The sequence below is a fragment of the Barbus barbus genome (assembly GCF_936440315.1).
Source record: "Barbus barbus genome assembly, chromosome: 40".
NCBI lineage: Eukaryota > Metazoa > Chordata > Actinopteri > Cypriniformes > Cyprinidae > Barbus > Barbus barbus.
In genome coordinates this window covers 17,690,377-17,711,675 of record NC_136718.1, presented here as the reverse complement: position 1 = coordinate 17,711,675, position 21,299 = coordinate 17,690,377, and the positions used below count along the sequence as shown (strand labels likewise).

Sequence of the window (21,299 nt, the reverse complement as noted above, 5' to 3'; positions counted from 1 at the left end):
TCATTTGCAAATAGCATTGGTGATCATTGATTTCCATTTCTCAGGATCTTTTGTGTTTCAGAGACAAAAGTCATACAGTTTTGCAACTATATGAAGGATGAGTAAATTATGACAGTATTTTATTTATATTTATTTACATCCCTTTAACAAAGTAACATAATTTATATAACTACAGGGTTTGTTCGAAACATAATTTGAATGATAGCTTGACAAAAATTGTGTAAACATTTACATCAAAAAAAAAAGTTTTATAGGCTTGACAGGTAGAGTTTATAATTTATATATAACTCTTTATATTTCATAAATTAACTTTCCATAGGGCACAATTCAGGACATGGCCTTACATACAGAAAGATTCATAAAAATGTATAGATTATATATATATATATATATATATATATATATATATATATATATATATATATATATATATATATATATATATATATATATATATTCGCAGGTTTTACCTTTACTTTAAATTATGTATTGTGTTGTGTTTTAGGGTTAAAGGAAATGTCTGTAAACTTTTGACCTATTGATTTTTTTCTGAAAGTACACAGCTTTCTGCTCACACAGGTGCAGAAAGGTTATCAGTGTGGAAAGGAAGTAGGATGTGATTGGCTATGTGGCAGTCCGAGTCGTAGTGACAGCCTGTTACTGCTTTAACTAGCCATTTGGGTTCAGAAAACCTGTTCTCCCCTGAAAGAAGCTGAGTAACTTGCTGGACTGGAGACATATTTGTGTCTTTGCCTCAGGCTCAATCCACAGCCCTTAGGCAGGTCTACTTATATATGCCTGATTGTTGATACAAAGTTTGATCTTCTTAATGAAACGGTGACTCTGTAGTAGATCTGCTGGCACAAGATTTTATAACCAGGACATACTTGTAAGGGTTTGCATATACACAAAGTTATACAGATCTGTTCAGTATTGCTGAAAGAAGAGTAAGGCATGACAAATGTACATGTTCAAGTGATTGGTAATAGATTTGTCTTGATTATCTACAAGGTCTCGGCTCACTATATCACTCTACGAGGTAATTCATCAAGTTGTCGCCAATGCGCTCTCAAATTGTATGATTGAGTATTCCCAACTGGATTCACTGTCTGATAAATTATTCCTTGTGTAGCGAGTGCTAAGACAAAACTCTATCAAGGTTAGCGTGGGATTCTGTATAGTTGCTATACCAGACTAGGCAAACACTATGCAGTGTCTGGTTTCCCTCAGAGGCTTATGGGCCTCAATCAGTGTAGGCACAATATTTAATTTGACACAAATTAAAATGAGGCTGTGAGGTATAGAATATGAGTCTGCATAATAAGGCAAGACACTACAGGCAAAATATTGCCAATATTTTCTAAGTGATATAAAGAGATTTCTGAAATCCACAATATAAAAACTTCAACTCTAATGTTAACAAACTGAAAAATAAGTTTTGAACATGGTTTTATCCAATTCTCACATTTCAGTTCTGGGAATGAATGAAATATAGTGGCTCAATTTCATATTTAAGCATAACATTTTAGAAGACATAATACAAAGCCAGTGTCTTAATGAACTGAATCATTTGGAGAAAGTATTGCGATTTCTATTAGTTAAAATGTTTCCCTATTCACCTGTATTGTCTTGCTTAGATTGCACTATTGAATACTGTGCAATGTATTGAACGGACTGTATGTCTTTTCCTCACATCCTCATTTTCATTCGCATCACATTAAACAGCATCTACCCTGATGAGGTTCATAGAGAGCATCCAGTGTCACAACCACGCACATCGTCACATCATAAAACAGCAAATTGGCACCATACTTAAGATGCCATGGTCTGATTAAGAGTGCCTTCACACATCATTATGGCCTAATGAGAGAGTCTCACATCTTCGGCTGGTTGGACACCTTGCCTTCATTGCCTCCCCGGCTGCCTTGATTGATGGCTCGGCGTAACACCTGCTATGACGACATGCAAAATTAGTGTGTCCATATGACATATGACCATATGACATCTGAGCAAAGTGTTCATCCCCTCTGTTGACAATTACTGACCCCATGGGCACATGGATCCTAGTCTTACACAAATGGCAAGTATTATAAGAAATCACTAGTTACAATCTGTTTATGCAGTCTGCCTTGAAACAAAGTCATTTTAAGAAGGTTCCGGTTTTATAATGAGGTTTTAAAAAGTTTAGTTTGAGGCATTGAGCGAATAAACTAGATGGCCTTGAGCAGAACCATATATCTGCTTAATATTTTCAGTAATTATTACTTTTGGACAGAGAGAAATTCTGATCAGGATGTTTATACACATTTTTTGTTGTGGTCAATTAATCTCAAGTGGTCGAGTGAAGGTTGTTGTGCATTTATATTATAAAAATAAAAAACTTGGTTTTGCAATACCACTACATAGAGATCACTTAATTAAGCATCCATCTTTACAAATTTTAAACCAATTGACAAGCACTGACCCCACTATTTTTTATCCTAAATGGCCCATTTCTCAACAAAATATCATCTATGGTCTGTTTTAGATGTGCATTGAGAACAGTTTGTAATTTGTAGTCTTGCTGTTGCTTCAAATGATGAGTAAGTCAGATTGAGAAATGGAGAGAAGTCCTGCATGATTGTGGGAATATAATTATGCCTTAATTGCTTGCCATTTGATGTGCTGTCATTTGTCACAGCCCACAGACAGCAAATAATGGCTTCTGTCATTGTCAGTTTGTCACATTGCCACGCAGCCTTGAGAGAGAATCAGCAAAGAGCTGAATGATATTTGTACTGAATTACTGATAAGCTAGTCTGCGTTAAAGGTTTATGGTTTTCTCATTTGCGTTGTCGTGTGTATTATATCAAAATGGTCAGCCTACCTGTTTCTGGTTTGATTGTGTGTGTGAACGTATGTTATAATTTACATATGCTCTGTTCAGAAACCTAATGACAGAAGACCAATAAATAGAGGCTGCCTGGGGCTGATATATTTGCTCTCTAGTCCACACAGTGGAAAGAAGAGCAATTTGAGTGGGAAAAAGAGTAAAAAAATAAATAAATAATATAATAGAAAAAAATATATACATATATATATAATGTGCCTGAAAAATAGTTGCAAAAATATTTATTTATTTATTTATTTTTGCTTTTAGTAAAATAATTAGCTTTGCTTCATGCCAGCCTTCCTCTTTTGCATGGCACAAAAAGTTGCTGCCGATCTAATTCATTCAAAGTCATTTAAATTTGAGGTTCAGACACTGTCAGAAAAGCAGCTGCCTATGTAGGCAACAGACAGCACACTAGATTTTGTAACAAAGCTATATTGTTGTGTATGTGTGTAAGCTCTGACAGTATGTGTGTAGCCGATGGACGGTTTACATTGATTCCCGTATCAGCTCTGACAGGTGCTACAGTCTGACACAGCCCAGGCGTCTTGTTTATGCCTGCTGAACACTTTGTGTATTTCTTAAACTGAGTAAACAGAAGCTGCCTGGGGCTAATTTATTCACTCTCCAGTCCGCACAGTGGGATGAACAGTAAGGAACCGCACACACCTGTCAATACTGCAGAACAGACGCTCACAGCACTCGGCCTGGTACATACAGCAGACATCCACATACAGACATTATCTGTCAGATGGAGATGGAGAAATGTGTTCTTGTACGTTTGGATCCAGAGCTGGATGGAAGCCCTGCGTAGAAAAGCAGTGGCGTTTGATGGACTTTTGAAATGCTTCCCTTGCCTACTCTGAGAAACCACCCTTGGTAGAAAGCTTTGCAGATATCTCCTCTGTCTGTCTGCCCCTCTCAGATTAGCAGAGGAGTAAGATGGAACCGGTGAGAGACTCTGGACCTCAATGCTCTGCTGACTATAGTGTTTGTTTGCTCATGAGTGTCTGAGTGCATTGACAAGGCCAGGGAATCTGTGTTAGCACAAAAACACACACACTTGTTTGTTTTATGCTGCTGCTGGTGATAGAAAGAAAGGAAAAGACAGACTGAATGGAATACTGTTTTACTACTAAATTAATACTGTGCAGTGCACTGTATATAATTATTTGTACCTGCTACAGTACATGACTGTCACATGACCTCACTACATTGCATGTTTTATTCAGCAATTTGTATACTGTTATCATCATAAAAATAAAAATGGTAGTATTTTTACATTTTTGTGTATTTGAACTATATACACCACCATTCAAAAGTTTGGGTCGATAAGATGCTTTAATGTTTTTGAAAGTCACTGATGATTATTTATTTAATCAAAAAATACAGTAAAAACAGGAATATTATTAAATATTAGTACCATTTAAAATAGCTGTTTTATATTATAATATATTTTAATATGTAATTTCTTCCTTTGGCAAAGCCATTACTCCAGATTTCAGTGTCACATGATCCTTCAGAAATCATTCTAATATGCTGATTTGTTGCTCATTACTTATTTTTATCAATGTTGAAAACAGTTGTCCTGATCATAATCTTCCTGACCCCAAACTTTTGAATGGTAATGTGTCTTAACTTGGCAATCTGATCAAAGAAGTCATTAAAAAGATGCAAAAATTGTAACTGATATCAATCTCTTTATAGTTCATTCACACAAGACATTGTACATTGAACACGTACACTGTTCTGTGCAGTATGTTCTGTGTGTACTGCTCCTTTTGGTAAATGTCGAAGGTCATCTGGGGATTTTGTGCATATAGAAAATTGGCAGACTGTGAACAGTATACACTGGGTAATAGACATCCATATTATTGGTTAGTATGAACCCATAGCATGTAGTATATTGATGTTAAAATCTTGAGTGTAGTTGCAAACTGTGTTTTTGTTATGCTTAATCAAAAGCAGTGATATTATGTAAAAATATGGTTTTGTAGATACAATCTTGCTGACCAGAGGAGAGTGAATTTCTGCTGCATAGATTTGTTTTCTCTCAAGGTTTTATCCTCCTCCTATCTATACCATGTAAGGAACTGTCAAGGCTCTGATCTTTTGTAGATCTCTTTTGAAACGCTATTGTGAAGAGTGCTACAGAAATACCTGTACCTTGAATTGAACTATACAGTAGTTTTCATTTGCACACTTTGTGATTTTAACTTTGGTTTAGTCTCGCACAGCTAACAATGAACACATTCCTAACCGTATTCCACATTAGCTTGTCATTGCAGTATAACGGTTCCCTTAACCTCCATTAGAACTTCAAAAAAATCCATTATTTCATAGTGCATGGTGTGTGTGTATCTGCAGGCATGTGTGTACACGTGTGCATACATCCATGCAAGTGTGTGTATGTGACTGCACCAAGACTGCTTTGTTTTCCAATTCTCCGCAGGTAAATAAATATTCCCTGTGTGCATTGTAGAGGAGCCGTAACCATAGAAATGGATATTTGATTTATTCCAGAAAGAGCCAAGCTCTTTGGCTTGAGTGCTTGCAAACAATATGTTTGGGTGGAAAGCTGGCACCCAGCAACAGCACAGCATCACAGATGTCTTCTCAAAATCACATGAATCATTCCAGCCCTGGCAGACCTCTGAGTGTCCCATCCGTTCGCTGGCCACATGGGCGAGTGTCGTTCCTCAAACTGTATGGGTCACTAATGCCAGCAATGTTGCTGTTCATTTCTGACTCTTTTGAATAAATTATAAATATATAAATAGGTATTTTGTAGTTTTTTTTGTTATTGATGTTGTATTTAGAGTAGACCTGTTAGACATTTGCTATTCAAGTCTAACAAGAGACGGACCCTCATACACCCTACAATAAGTTTGTTTTTCAGACTTAGCCATTGTGTTCTCTACTAACCATGTATTTCTGTGTGTGTTTCTTTCCCCAGTGTCTGTACGGCTGTTATGTCCACTCCTCCATCATCCCTACCTTCCACCGCAGGTGCTACTGGCTTTTACAGGTAAGACTGCCAGAGACTTGGACACCTGTTGGGAACTCTGTTACCTATTGTTATTTTTCTGAAGCCATCATAAATTTTCTTCTTTCCCGGGTCATTTGGAGCTAAGCAGCACACCTTCAAGTGTAATTCGGCTGTAATGGAGACAGGCAGGGAGATTAAACGTAACCCCTCAGCTTGCTGGAGCCTGAGCTCACCGACTGATCAAAGCTAACCTAAAAACTACAGCCCATCACAGGGAGAGGTCCAGGGAGGGATCGCATGCAGATGAAGCCTTTAAAAGAGCACAGAAGATAGATATTCATGCTTTTAGGACATATACTAGGGATGGACTCAGAAGTGACAGCAACCATCAATCATGAAACACAACAGTTGCACAGCTTTTTTTCAGTCTAAAAACATTTCACACTGATCAGAAAGCAATTTGATTCAACGATCTGGATTAGTATCACATTTTTAATTAAAAAGCAAGCACAAACAATATGGGTCAAATCACTAGCCGAAGATCTCAAACCTTAAATTTAAACAATTTGACTTAGCAGTCACTAATTAATGTTAAAAACACAGTTTTCTAGGAGTCACTGTGATACAAAATTGCTCTTAATTGGAAGAACATTAGTGATTCGGCAGCATCTTATTACAGGCTTTGAAAAGAGGAAAGTAAAAGCTTGTGAAGCATCATTTCCATTTTCTCAGAAATATTCTCTGCCTGTCCCCGTGTTTTCTCAGTATCCTCTGAGCTGACTTATGTTCTGCTTCACTGCTGCTTCAGGTGCTCAGTTTCTGTGTCCAGGATAGAGCAGGTTGTTCCAGCATGACTTTGTCTTACACATATGGTATCAGTCTCCAGGGCTTGGCAGCACCCTCACTGTGTCCCAGTAGTCTCAGCTTCAGACAGACCGCCCAGTGTCCGCTCGCTGACTGTCTGATACATATTGCATAAAAATCTCATCGGTTTTGCCAGGCTTGTCATCAAAAAATATATTTAGATTAAGAGTTTTGTTTTAACTGCTGCTTTAATTAGTAAGTTCACTATACTGTATGTCCACTGCACATCCATTTTTCCAAGTTGCATGACTGTTCAAAAGTTTGGGGTCAGTCTGTTTTTTTTATTATTGTTACTTTTATTCAGCAAGGCCACATTAAATTGATCAAAAGTGACTGTAAAATGCAAGTAAAAAAATTATATTTCAAATAAATGTTGCTCTTTTGAACTTTCTATTCATCAAAGAAACACAAAAATATACATTTGAACAGCTGTTTATAGTTTCTTAATAAAGTTTCTTGAGCACCAAATCAGCATATTCTAAATATTTCTGAAGGATCATGTGACACTGAATACTGAATTAATGGCTGCTGAAAAGTCAGCTTTGCCATCGCAGGAATAAATTACATTTTAAAATATGTATATTCAATTAGAAAAGCTATTTTAAATTGTGACACAATATTACTGTTATTTGATTAAATAAATGCATCCTTGGTGAGCATATAGGTAATTATTTTAAAAACATTTTAAAAAATCTTACCAGCCCCAAACTTTTGAGCACAAGTGTAAATATGAAACAAACTCATGGTGATTATTTTACATGTGAGAGGGCATCTATTCTGCCACCTAAGACAGATTGATGCTAATGTTTTTGTTTTTTGTTTTTGTCAGAATTCTGTCTATGCAACATTTTCGTCCCAGAGTGCAGATTCACAAAGGTTGCATGGTCACTAAGAACGCACATAACCCAATCCAAGCACAGTCAAGCCTCAAACGATGACACAAAACTACATTTTCAGGGAATGTGATCACAGAGAGAGAGCGAAAGAAGAGGGAAGAGTACAGAGAGCAAAGAGACTGCAAGTGTGGCTGTCTTTTTATCCAGTCCAGATCTTCTTTATTGAGAAAAGTCTCAGTAATAAGACAGGGGAGGAGAGGAGGTAATGAGAAAAGAAGCCTATGAGGAATCTCGGCACTCCTTCCCCCTAAAACACTTTTCCCTCAGATAGCGCCTCATTCTTCCAGGCTTGTCTCGGTGGTATTGCACAGCTCTGCTCTTCTCGCTCTGCATAACGGCAGAGATCTGCTGAGGGGACGTATTATCGTCGTTTACCCAGAATGCTTTGCACCTCGTTGGCCCTTCTGAAAAGTTCTCACTCACACAGAATAGACTGTCTGGGAGAGGGAATGACTGTTTAGAGATTCGAGGTGTTAAGGGCATATTATCTCTCACACACACTCCCTCTATGACTGTCCCGAAACCCGCACTTGATTGATTTAATCACTCCACGTCTCATTCTCTTGTTTAGTGCTAATCGAATGTAATTCCTCAGCTCTCCTTCTTCATCTAATCCTACATTACGGGGCTGAGGTGTGGCAGCTGGGGACACAGACCCGGATATCATTATTATATTAATACGACTGAATGGGAGGCCACACTTCATTTGTCTTCCAGGCTGGCAGATCTTTAGAAAGTGGTCAATAGCCTTTGCCGAGACCTCTTTATTGTGTAAGAGGAGAGTTTTGCTATGTTGGGGAAATGAAATGACTCATAAGACAGAATATTGTCCAGATTAATCAAGAAACTGGCAGCAAACCTGCAACCGCCTCCACCCCCATGTCTGTCTCTCTATTTTTCTCTCTCCCCGTTTCTGTCTTCCTCCTTCCCTCCCGAGTCTTCTCCCCATGATTGATGGCAAGGTATGGCTTCTCCGTTGAGGATCCGGATGAGTTGGACCATGTATTCCTGTATACATCTCCCTGTCCCACTTCACATACATGCTCATTAAAATAAACAAGCATGCTCATATAGAAGGAGAGATGGATGCTCTCTTTTTCTCTTCACGATCTGTCTTACAACACACCGCCTGTCAGACCCACTAAATTTGGCATAGAGCGCCGGCGTGTCAGGAGCTGTCTGTGATGCTGAAAACTTGTTAAACTGTGATCAGTTATTGAGGTGCTCCAAAAGAAGCGCACTTTACAGTCTTGTCTTCATTTCAAAGCTTCGTGGTGTGCTTTGAAATCGCACTGTTACCTAAATGTCGACCCTGGCACGCACAAATCGTGCTTTAAAGATCAATATTACATTTCCATTTTCTGACCTATCTGATGAGCTGAACCCCCTCACCTCGTCATCTTCTTTTTATTTGTCTGTGGCCGCTAGGCTGGTGTAAATTAGCCCGAGGCGTGAGGCAGACTCTTCCTTTTTGTCCGGACAGGCACTGCTCTGCATTTATTTATTCATAGCCGGTTGTGTGCTCGGCGCGCCCCTGACCGCACGCTTCCAGGGCCCAGAGTAATGTATATTTAACATTGCTTACGCTCCCAGACAGAGTCATTTATGAGACAAAGCTTCATTAGACTGTTTTAAAGGATGGGGACATTAATACAGCCCGTGTTTGCTTGTGTTTGTTATTGCCGGATTGTTTAGGGTGCTGAATACACAAAAGAGGAATGATGGTGTATTGATTTCAGGGCCGTGGGATTAATGTCTGTTATGAGGTGCCGATGTGGTAAGTTGAAAGTTTATGCTGTCGCATGGATCAGCGGCTAAGTATTGATTGAGAAGTCTTTGGACTCGTGGCTTGCGGCTACTGTAAGAGAAAAGGTGAATAGGAACTTGTCTCTTTATGTCTGGTTGCTGGCCCTGGATGTGTGAATTATGCAGTATAGGAATATTTGGATGCTGGTTATGAGCTTGTGTGTTTTCTTCCTTGTTAAAATGTATCCTCTTATTCCAGGTTAATTTGAGTTTGCCCAAACAATGGCAGATGGAGAAGTATTTACAAACAGTGGCATTAAAGTGTGAAGGGCAAGAGTGTGTCTTGCTTTAAAACCCACACGTACACATGGATCTCAGTCCAGGACTGTGCATTAATATTCAGACACTGTTCGTTCACACGCCCTCTTGACTCATCCAGCTTTCTGCACTGATTCAGGTCATACATGCTGCACAAACCCCGTACAAAATAACAAATGTTGTATACGTCCTTTCAGCCTGCTGAAAGTCAACATCTGAAAGCTATAAAATGTAAACTGTTAAACAATTCTGGATATTATTTTGTAGGTGATTTTGTGGTTTGTCCACCTACTGCATATGGCTAGCTGCCAGTAAATAATTTGATCTGGGTAGAGTAAACTTTAACTTGTGCAAACTATGTCTTATTGCTATTTCTTGCTATTTCAGCTGATATTTTCTCTGCATTTTTATCATTTTTTTGATGCACATGCTGACTGGGGTTGTTGACATTGTCAAGAAATTGATTGTTCATTATAAAAAAATAAGAATTTCAAGTCATTTTTTGTATAATCTGCTGGTTGTATTTTGAATGACTCAATACATAAAGACAAAAAAAAAAAAAAAAACTTCAGAAACTTTCTCGTGACATGAATCAGACTTTAAGAGTTCTCTGTTGCTCTTTTTTCTGGTTTTCTCTCAGCTTCTCACCATTATTTGTGTTTTGGCACAAGCTCTCAGTCTCCCGCAGAGCTGCTGTGTCAGTGCTACATAAGGCCACATCAGAGTAGAGCACGTGGGACCTCCTCTATAACGATCCCCTCATCCGTAAACATCAGCGTCTCCCTCTCCCACACCTACCTCCACCTGCTCTTCATCATAGCAGTGGTCCAATTTCCCGTCATTGTGCGTCAGCTGTCCCAGTAGCCCGCGCTCTCATCTCCATCCATCTCGACCCACAGCCTCTGTCTTACACACTCGCCAACTCACACAGGCACTCATCTTACACACTGTGCACGTGTATTGTGTAGCCCTTTTCACACACTTAGCATATTAAACACATTTCTATTCATGATGCTTAACATTATTTAGCCTAGTAGGACATATTCCTAGATCAAACTCCTTCATAATCAGTCAGTTTTTAGAGTTATGTTTAGGCCCAAATTCTTGCAAACGGTTCCTGCTATGCAAGCCCAATTTCATGCGCTGTTGCATTCTGAAATAAGCCGCAAGTAAGTGTTACATTGTCAGCATTGCCACAAGAGGCGCTAAAGGCATAATCTTAACCTGTTTTCTTCTATGCATAGTAGACTCTTTTAGGTCAGCTTCTGATATGATAGAGCTAACAGTTGTTAGTTTATGGGCAACAGAAGCAAAATGCATGTTACATATGTATCCGTGTACTGTTTGTTTATAGTCTTAAAGGGATAGACACCCAAAACAAAAAACATATTCTGTTATCATTTACTGACTTAAGTTATTCCAAACCTAAAAGACTTGTTCTTCCATGCATGTAACGTCAAAAGATATTTTGAGAAATGTCTTAGTGTTTTTTGGTCCATGCAATGGAAGTGAGTGGGTTCTAATGTTAAATTGATCTCCTTTGGTTTTCATTGTGTAGTCAAAAACATTTGTAACAGAAATATACTTTAATCTGTGTTCTCCTGAAGAAAGAAGGTCATATAGGTTTGGAACGACATGACAGGTGAGTAAATTACAGAATATAAATTTTTGAGTGAACTATCCCTTTAAATTCACATTTTGATCAAACAAATATTTCTGTAAGCTTTAGCATTATCACTTATTCTCCCTCATGTTGTTCCAAAGACATAAGACTTAGGTTTCTTTAAAAATATCTTAATTTTTGTTTTAAATTCCACGTAACCAAAACTTAGAAGATCCAAAAGGTGACGTAAAACAATAAATCATATGAAGTATTGTGAAGAGAGACAATAACTTAATATGATGAACAAATTTAATTTTATATAAAAACATACTTAAGACACATCACATACTGTGAACTTGGAAGCTTAAAACTTAATTTGTGTTACAAATATTAGCCAAAGTCTTTCCAAAGGTTTGGAAGGATGTAAGGGGTGCATCAATGAGACAGAATTTTAATTTTTGGGTGAACTATTCATTTAAGGATAGTGTCATGTAGGATAAAGAACGACTGTAAACACAGTAAGTGAGATGTGAGAGAGTGTATAAGCAGAAGTAACATTTAGTCCTCCGTCACCCACCTTTTAAACTTTCACACTCTCTTTCCTTCTCTCATCACACACTCATCTCATCCTGACCCCATCAGCTCTTCAGTCCGGTCAGAACGTTGCTCTCCTATTGAGAGAGACTTCCTTCATATTAAGGGTCACTGACCAGCTTCAGAGTGAACGAAAATGAACTTTTCCTTCTCTCTGTCTCTGTCTGTGTGTCTTGCTGCTGTGGGTCAGTGTGTATCTGGGGCTTTCTCTGATCGTCCCCTCTCCAAACTTCCTTTTAGACCGTTCTGCATAACACTTTCCCCATTATCGCTCCTCTACTTCATAGATCCTCCATGTTACTACCTCTCCCCCATACAGAAGCTGTTCACGTGGACACCAAGCAGAGAGAGAGAGAGAGAGAGCCAGGATGTGAGATGGCTGCTTAATAATTCAGAGCTCTGTGAAAGGGCAGGAGTCTGCCAGTGAGCCAAACTGACATTCAGCCAGTTATTGAGCGCCGGCCGCTGGCAGCCATGTGTGTCCAGCCGTATCCCTCTGTGCATCTGGGACATTAGAGCGGGAGATTGACCTGCCTTATTGTGTTAATCCAATCCTTACCTATAGACTCAGCAGCCCGCATCACACAGCAAAGATGGCGCTTCATGGGCCACAGGTTACACGGGAGTCTGAACGTGATTACTGCTTTTCTATTAGGACACTGTCTGGAGAGCCTGGGAGCGATACACTCTGTTGGCTGGTTAACTCGTTTTTGTGTTGGCCGAGTTTACACCTGGTATTAACGTCAGTTTTAGACAATCTGTTTGAAACAGGATGGCACTAAATCAGGACTTAACAATAAGGATTTTTTTTTCTGCTGGCTCAGAAGTTTCGATGTCCACTTGCCCTGCCAACATTTTTACTAACAACATTTTCAGTTAATGATCAATTTTTATTAGCAATGCATTTTTATATTTGCTAGAAATATTTATTTAAAAAAAAAAAATCTGCTTATTGATGTTTTAATCACTTTTTTGTTCCTAAAGAAAAAAATACTGAACAAAAAGTTTTAATATTTGCTAAAAATATTTTATATTTTTAGATTTCATTATATTTTAAACATTAAATGAAAAAATAAGATTTAAAAATAAATGCTAGAACAATGTATTTCTTTGTAAAAGTTAAAAAAAATCAAACAAATGTTCACAGCTTTTTTTACTATATATATATATATATATATATATACATATATTTATATACTGTATAAAGTCTCTCTCACCTGACTTGCGTATGTAGGTGATGCAGAGTTGCCAGGTTCCCCAGTAAAAAATCGCGTTCCAGGGGGTAAAATACACATTTTTTCAGCAAGGTTCCTCCGGTAAAGTTTGCATTCCAGGGGCTAAATAATACGTTATTGGGGGCGCTTCAACCCATGGACATGAAAAACAACCTGCGACAGCAGTGTTAAAGTAGCCCAATTCCAATGGAAAACCGCAGACTTGGCAACACTGGGGTGATGTAAAAGAGGAAAGCACAAAATCACAAACTTATTTAAAGTATAAAACATTGTTATTTACAATACACAGCTTGGTTTTTAATCATATTTTTAGGGGGACAACCCTCAGATAGGGGGGTCCTGTCCCCCCGATCCCCCTGGGATTTCCGCCAATGATGTCTTATGGATTTGCAAACTGTCCTGAAGCATCCCATGACTGTCTCCCTCATCTAACACACCAATTCATCTTGTCAGCTCATTAGTAGAAACTTTATGACCTGAAGTGGGTCAGAAAAGGTAAAGAGAGTTGAGAGTAAATACGATGTGTGTCAAATCCACGTCATATAGAAAGTGTATTGACTCAGTGCATCTCAGTGTGGTAAGGAAACAGCTCAAATCAGGACTGCAAAGCTCTACAGAGAGTTATGCGCTTAGTTGAGCGCATCTCAGGGTCTGCTCTCCCATCTCTGCAGGACATCTACCTCAAACGCTGCAAAAATAGAGCTGTCAAAATAATCAAGGACTCAAATCACCCTGGTAACCGTCTATTCACTTTGCTTCCATCTGGTAAGCGCTTCCGTAGCCTGATGGCAAAAACTGAGAGACTTAGGAGGAGCTTCTTCCCCCAGGCCATCAGGCTCCTAAACTCTAACTCTTAGTCATAACATCACTTGACTCCATGTTAATATCAATATATCAATAAGCTATTCATAATTTTTCTATCTCATACTGCTGCTATTTAAATACCCTGTACAACTTTTTTGCACATTCTTTTGCACATTCCTGTTATATTACTATTTATGCCAACAACATACTGACCTGAACATTTATATTTATATTTTTTTATCTTTTATTTTATTTTATTCTTTTATTTTTTTCTACATTTCACCGCACGTGCTTTTATACCAGCTGGTCATTACGTCACCCCGTCCGTGACGTCTCGCCCATCCTTTGGATAGGTTGCACGCGATATTCAGAGCCGCTCACGCTGAAGGCGTTCCCCTAGCATTCTCAGGACGCAGCTCGAGTTCCTGAAGAGGAACTTTAATGTTAGGTGGGCTTAATTGTGATTAATTTCAGAAAAAAATGTGCTATTAATTAGTTCATTTTTTTAATAGATTGACAGCACTAATATTTATATAAGCAACAGTTGGAAATTACACAGCTATAAATTCAGACATGGAACATTACTGATTTTTTTTTGTAAAGTCCTTTGTAACTATTCTTAATGAAGTCTATTACAAGTTAATTTTGCTAAGCTATGTTAACTATTTAGACAACATTACCTTGACATGTCAGGAGAATTTGCAAAAACAACCAAACATATTAATCTGCATGCATAAAAAAACAGATGTACAAAATCAGCAAATGTAATGTTTTTTTTCAAGACATTATCAATAATAACAAACAGATGTTGTGATAAATTGCATAGATCACCAAAATTAGAGATGCTTCCCTCAAAATCCATTCACAAAAAGTCAGGAGATGCGTTTTTCCCTACCATGTGTCTCAGCTGACCAATACTGATCAGATCACCCATGACATATCTAAATACCAGGTGTACACAAGGCCTGCATGTGCCTCAGAGGTGGGTTGGCACAGCTCAGACCTTCCCTGCTTTAGATTCATGTTTTCTAAGCACCCCGTGCAATCAATGCCAGGGACAGGCCTGTGTGATTGGGCCCAGACTGTGGGCCTTTTTGATGCGCTGCCTGTAATTTCTGTGTGTGTGTGTGTGTGTGTGTGTGCGCGCACAAGTGTCAGGTGACAGCAGGCTGTGAGCAAAGGCAGATCAATAGGACACAGTACGGCCAGTTGGCAGACGGCCACGTTTACGAGCGTGTGCACGGCCGGCCATTCGCCGGGTGTTATTCAGGAGTGCGCTGTAATGTTTCGACACATAACTTGCGTTGCTGCAGCTAATGACCAGAACTGTCGCATTTGTCCAGCACTGATTACACATCAGAGGCCCAATTAGCTCTGGTGAAGTCTGACATTCTGATTTCCTCATCACTGAGAGAAATCCCAGACAGAGAAGACAGAAAGAGTGGTGGACGGGGAAAAAGGGAAGGCAATGTTGTGAAGGTAATGTTTTCCCCCTTTTTCCATCCCAAATTCCAGTCTATTCACTGTCATATCGATCTCAAGCCCGTTGTACAAGCCCAGGCTCATCAACATACAAAGCAGTGCTCTGAATCCAATTTCTGTAATTGGCAATTTCATCGTGGAGATCTGTTTCATCAGTTCAGGAATTTGGCCCGTCCCGAGGGGGGGAACAGCTCTGTTTTACTGAGAGAGCAGTGGAGAGAGCAGTGACCGCTCTGTTATGTGGCTATAAGGATAATAAGGAGACATGTTTCAGCCTTATTTGGCTGCAGAAGGTTCTTGTCAGGTCTGATTTTATGATGTGACTACATAAACAAACAGCTCTGAACACAAGAATGGAGAGATGTGCACACCTCTGCCACTATAGCTTCTGATTTACGCCTCTAATTTCAGCTAATTTACTCCCATTTTAGTGAAATCCTCTGTAGGTCTACTTGTGTAATGTGAGGTGTTGTGTAGGTCTAATTTTAATTTGATGGAAGGCGATATGGAAGTGTAATCTGATTGGAAAATGTTGCGTAGGCCTGATTTCATTCTTTGAGGTGATGTGTAGGTCTAATGTGAAATCTGTAGGTTTGATTTTGGATGAGATCTAAATGTATTTCTTTCTTTCTTTCTTTCTTTCTTTCTTTCTTTCTTTCTTTCTTTCTTTCTTTCTTTCTTTCTCTTATTTAATTTTAATATTTATTTTTATTAAATATTGTAAAATATAATTTAAATTTCTTTTAGACTTAGTTTGCATGGTAAAACATAGTTGCATCTTTAATTTCATCTCCCTTAAAAATGCTGTTATATACATACACATACAGGTGGTCTTTTTTCTCTTTCTTTATTTCTGGAAAAAGGTCACTATTGTTGATTAGATTTTTTTGTTGATTAGATTTTTTAGTAAACTAAACCTTTTTAGTCATTTTAATACTTAATATTTATTAGATATTATCAAATATTAAGTATTTGTTTTGTTTTTATATTTTCAGTAGCTCATTTTTAGACTTTTAGACCGTTTGTAAAGTTAATCCCTTCAATTTCATCCGCTCTAAATTAGCACCACTGCTACACATTTTTATTTAAATGTTAGATTTGGTAATGTAATTTTCTTTTTTTAATTTATTTGGTCATTTTAGGGCCTACACATGATTTTTTTTTATTATGCATGTTTTTATTTATTTGTCATTTGCCTCAAACTGTACCACTGAGAACATGGCGAGAGGAAAGGAGTTTGTCTGGGTGGCGCTTGCGTTTCTGCGTGTGTATGTGTGTGTATATAGCTGCTGTAAGGCGATGATTTCATCAGGCAGAGATCAGAGATTCAAATGAGCATTGTAAATCACACACCATTAACGAGCTGCCTTTTAAATTAGCAATGCAGGGTGTGTCAGAGCTGGAATGGGGAGGGGGGTTTGCCACATGGGGACACATAAACTACCTCCACGGGGCTATTTACTGCCACCATAACCATACTCAGAACCTGAGTCTGGCATACTGCCCTACGCCCAGAGAGCTTTGATGGCCTTTTTCACTGGTCCATCTCCATCGCTCGTTAGAAGGCCTGGGGGACCGTCTGTGCTCTTTGCACCCTCACAAATAATGAGGATGATAAAACAGAAGGCTTTGGGACTTTGGTGTTACTCTCCAAGACCCATAACCAAGCTTGCACAGAATCTGTGCAGATTTGGAACGATCATCATTCACAAAGTCCTACATATCTTACAGGTCCTGTTTTTATCTTGCTGTTTAAGAAATATTACCATATTTAAATTCATTTTGCAGAACTGTGCTGATTTTGCACTAAAAACCATTGCAGAAAATCATTCTGGGTCCTTTTTTTATTCTCATTCTCCTACAGTTCTTTTTTTATGTGTCTTCATCTCGTTAATGATGATAAAGAGGAAGAGGATATCCTCAGTCAGTCAGGAATGTTTGGGTTATGAGTCCCGCCAGCTGCCATAACATCCAGAATTGTGTCAAGATAGCACCTGCCGTCTCTCAGTATGCGGTGTCTGGAAAACATTGACGCTTTGCAATGTTAATTGTATTGTGGCCAAATCAATAGCATGAATGGAACAATCAAACACGTGCCAGGTTTCTGTTTTGAGCGGCTGGTGGGGGAGCCGGCCCTTTAAAAGAATCTTTCCGTCACTCTTTTGTGCATCTTTTAATCTGTCGACACCTTACTTTCTGTTGTAGTCGGGGGTATTTATCCCACAGGTGACAATGGCTTAGCATCTCTGTGTGCGTGTCTCAAATGTGTGCTCATCCTGCTTCCAATAACAACAAAGCTGGAAGCCCAGGTATGAAGGGATATACTGTAGGAACTTTCTGAAAAGTCAGCTTGACTCATGAATATTAATTATGTGACATTCACCCAGTATCTAGCCAGGTTTGCTGAAAGGTCTTAAAATTGTTTTATGTGACTGTCTTCTTTTTTTATATATATATATATATATATATATATTATTTTTATTTTTTTTTATCTCTTTATACCAAGCAATTCCAAACCTTTGCAATATAATGAATATTTCCAAAAGATTGTTTATTCATACAAAGCAAATCAAAACACCAAAACTATTATTTGTTTAAAAAGCAATTATTTTTATAATGATCATATTTAATCTTTTTTTAAATATTAAGCAAGCATATATATTTTGAAAATAGTAACATTTTAAGATTTAAGCTTGGCTCATAAATAATAATTATATAATATTTTCCCAGAAGTACTATCTGATTTTTTTCTTCATACTGTGCAAACTTTTTCTACTTTTTTATTTATTCATACCAAGCAAACTGAAAACTTAACAAGTAAAATAGCATTATTTCTATTTATTTTTATTATGACTAAATTATAGAGGAATGATTATATTACAATCATAATTCTAATTGACAGTTAGAATGATTAAATGTAATAACCATATTTTTGGAAATAATAAATGCTTAAAAAAATGTTCTTACCCTGTGGCTGATGACTGTAAATTTCCTAAAATGTGGGTTTACAAACTTTGCTACACCCCTACACGTACATGTGTATGTGAGTACACTACAAAAACGTCAGAGGCCTGCAGACATATACATTCCTATTTTTTGCCATGGCCCCTGAAGCCAAGCGTCTTTAATTCGGCGGGCTTTAAATATTGCATGACTTCCTGATGGCGGTGGCAGTCAGAGGCTTGGCTGCTCTGGTATTAACCTGTCTGTATAAATCAGGAACCCTCCCAGGCCTGCTCTCTGCTTTCCCATCCTTCTATCAGCCCTCTCTTCCCTCCCATCTCTCATTTGTCCAGCTCAACTCCGGGGCGGTCTGATCAGGGGGCCCCTGTAATCCTGTGCCAGGGGCCCGAACATCAGCGCTAGGCAGGCGACAAATAGTTTTTTAATTGCCTGCACCAGAAAAAGCATTAGTCTAGTCCCCTTCCTTGGTTGGGGCGGGCGGGACGTGCGCGTAATAATAATAGCCAGGCCGACGCCTCCCTGCAGGCTATTTTTAGACTGGGTATTTTGAGGGCTCGGCCAGTGTGTGTGTGTTTGTGTGTGTGTTTGTGTGTGTGCGAGAGAGGGAGAAAAAAAGAGTGTTTGGACAGGGGAAATGGAGGTGTGGCATTAGCTCCTCCGTTCTGCGTGCCAACCAACACCCAGCACCGCTCTCCCAGCAGGCACATGCACACTCGTTCCTAAGCCTGCCTGAAATGAAAGGAAATACTGTGTGTGTGTTTGGTGTGCTGAAGAAGCCTGATGAAGCTGTCCAGTTTATGTAGCAAGCTGCACACTCCTGCTGCTTTGGCTTGGTTTGTGCTTAGTGTTGAGATATGGTATTGATTTTTTTTCTCCTTTATCCTCTCTGTCTCTCTTTCTCTGTCCCTCTCGCTCTCTCTCATCAGTGCCCTTGCCATATCTATGTAAGATATTGGCTCAGTATTTGCTGAGCCACACACAGGAGCATGTGTGTTCGTAGGGCGACACTGACCCCATCCGTTCAGATGGAGAAGACTGAGGTGGGTGGAGACACAGACATCTGTGAGAACAATCGTTACGTATGTTTAGCGTATGTGCTGTGTTTGGGTGCATATGGTTCTGCAAGTGGTCAAAAACATATAAGAGAGCAGGTTTACATCTTGAGATCACAGTTTGTGTGTGTGTCGGTGGTTTAGCAGCAGTGTGAATTTTTAGCCCGAAGCCTCTCCGTTTCTAGGACTGAATCTCAGCATGAGTTCGGCTCCACTGCAGTTCTGAGGATCCTCAGATCTGCTGTACTCTTCCCACAAAACACTCTCTCTCTGGCTCTCTGACCCTTTTTCATATACATGCTCTCACACATGAAAACAGCACACCAGTTACCTTCCCTTCAATTCTCTAGACTCCACTCATGAACCTCTAGACTCCATAGCACTCTCAGCCACTAGCCGTTTATTTTCGCTTTCATTTCAAATATTGTAAAGGGATAGTTCTCCTGAAAAATGAAAGTTCGGTCATCAATTATTCATCTTCTTAACCTGTGAGTTACATTCTTTTGCGAAAACAACAGTTCTGAAAAATGTCTAGGGAAAAATGACATCCAATGTTGTTTTGCATTGTTTGGGCAAAAACATTCTTCAAAAATATCTTCTTTTGTGTTTTGCAGAAGAAAGAATGTCATACAGGTTAGGAACAGCAAATGATGATAATTTTAATTTTTAGGGTGAAGTATCATTTTAATATATTTGAAAAGAAAGTGAAAATAACCAGTCTGTTTCAAAAACAGTATCAAAGTGGTCCATATGACTGGTGAGATATTCTTTATGTAATACAACTGTTTTGTGTAAGGAACAGACTAAAATTGTTATTTGCTGATAATCTTCCCACCCGATGAGCTTTTAACTCAGGAACCACCACAACCGGAGTTAAACTTGAGTCTAATTCACCAATAAATCCTACAGTTCTGTTTTTGTGATTCACTGATTTATGGCTCAAAAGAATGACTAGTTCATTAAACAGACATCAGGCTTCTCTTTTGCACAATTTTAGTCTGTTTCTCACACAATCCTATTGTATTGTATAGCACACAAGACTGCTTTTATGGTGTTTTTGCATACTTTTTGAATTTTGATACCAGTACATACTTCTGTCATATCTTATATAACTGCATTTCCATTAAAAAACATGGCCATCTGCTTTCATGTTGCTGGTTAAAGCCGTGTCTCTAGCAGCCGGCCACAGAAAACACTTCCTGACCATATCATTGCAGAGAGGGCACTGACTCAACAGCCCCTGCAGCAGTGTTGAGAAGACCTTTTACCATCCATTTACTCTCTTCTCTTCGGGGAGCAGCCTGTCCTCACACACACACACACATACCTTTTGTCATTCTGGCATTTGGCATATGATCAGAGTGTGTCTGGACACAAGACAATCTGTTATGGAGTTGTCACTTTTAGACAGTGTCCTTGAAAGCGGTCCAGGGATTGTCCGTGTGACCTTTGACTTCAGTAGCCAGCGCTCATGTATAGCCACCATCCAAGCCTAGTCCAACCAGATGCGATACGTGTTTGTTAAAACACTCGCATGCCTGCGCAAAGCGCTGATGACCCAGAAAGCACTCGTCAGGGCAACGAAGGGTTAAATCCACCTCCGCCCTTCTCCTTTCCCTGCCCTGCCAGCTGTTCCTACTCCACACCTTTCCTCTCTTTATCCACTGCTCCCTGCACTCCACAGTACCTCTCGGACCAGTAAATGAAGGCTCATTTGCAAGTTAGATAAATCCTTTGAATGTATTATGGATGTAAACAAATTAGCCCGTAGGCCCCAGACGATACCAAATGGAGCGGAGGTCTCTTCCTGTGGTGGTTTCCTGCACATGCTCAGTAGCTTGATTGATGCCTTTTCTGCTGCCTTAATTATTTCAGTATGA

General features: G+C 39.0%; 1 protein-coding gene across 1 annotated transcript in view; it reads left to right on the top strand.

Moving 5' to 3' along the window:
- Positions 1–21,299, top strand: part of LOC306859573 (calmodulin-binding transcription activator 1-like) — a gene marked incomplete at its 3' end in the record, with an annotated part of 401,012 nt that overhangs the window by 316,449 nt on the left and 63,264 nt on the right. The window contains exon 6 of the mRNA XM_079400671.1: positions 5,829–5,900. Coding sequence (XP_079256797.1) covers positions 5,829–5,900 — 72 coding nt within the window. The remainder of the gene's footprint in view (positions 1–5,828; positions 5,901–21,299) is intronic.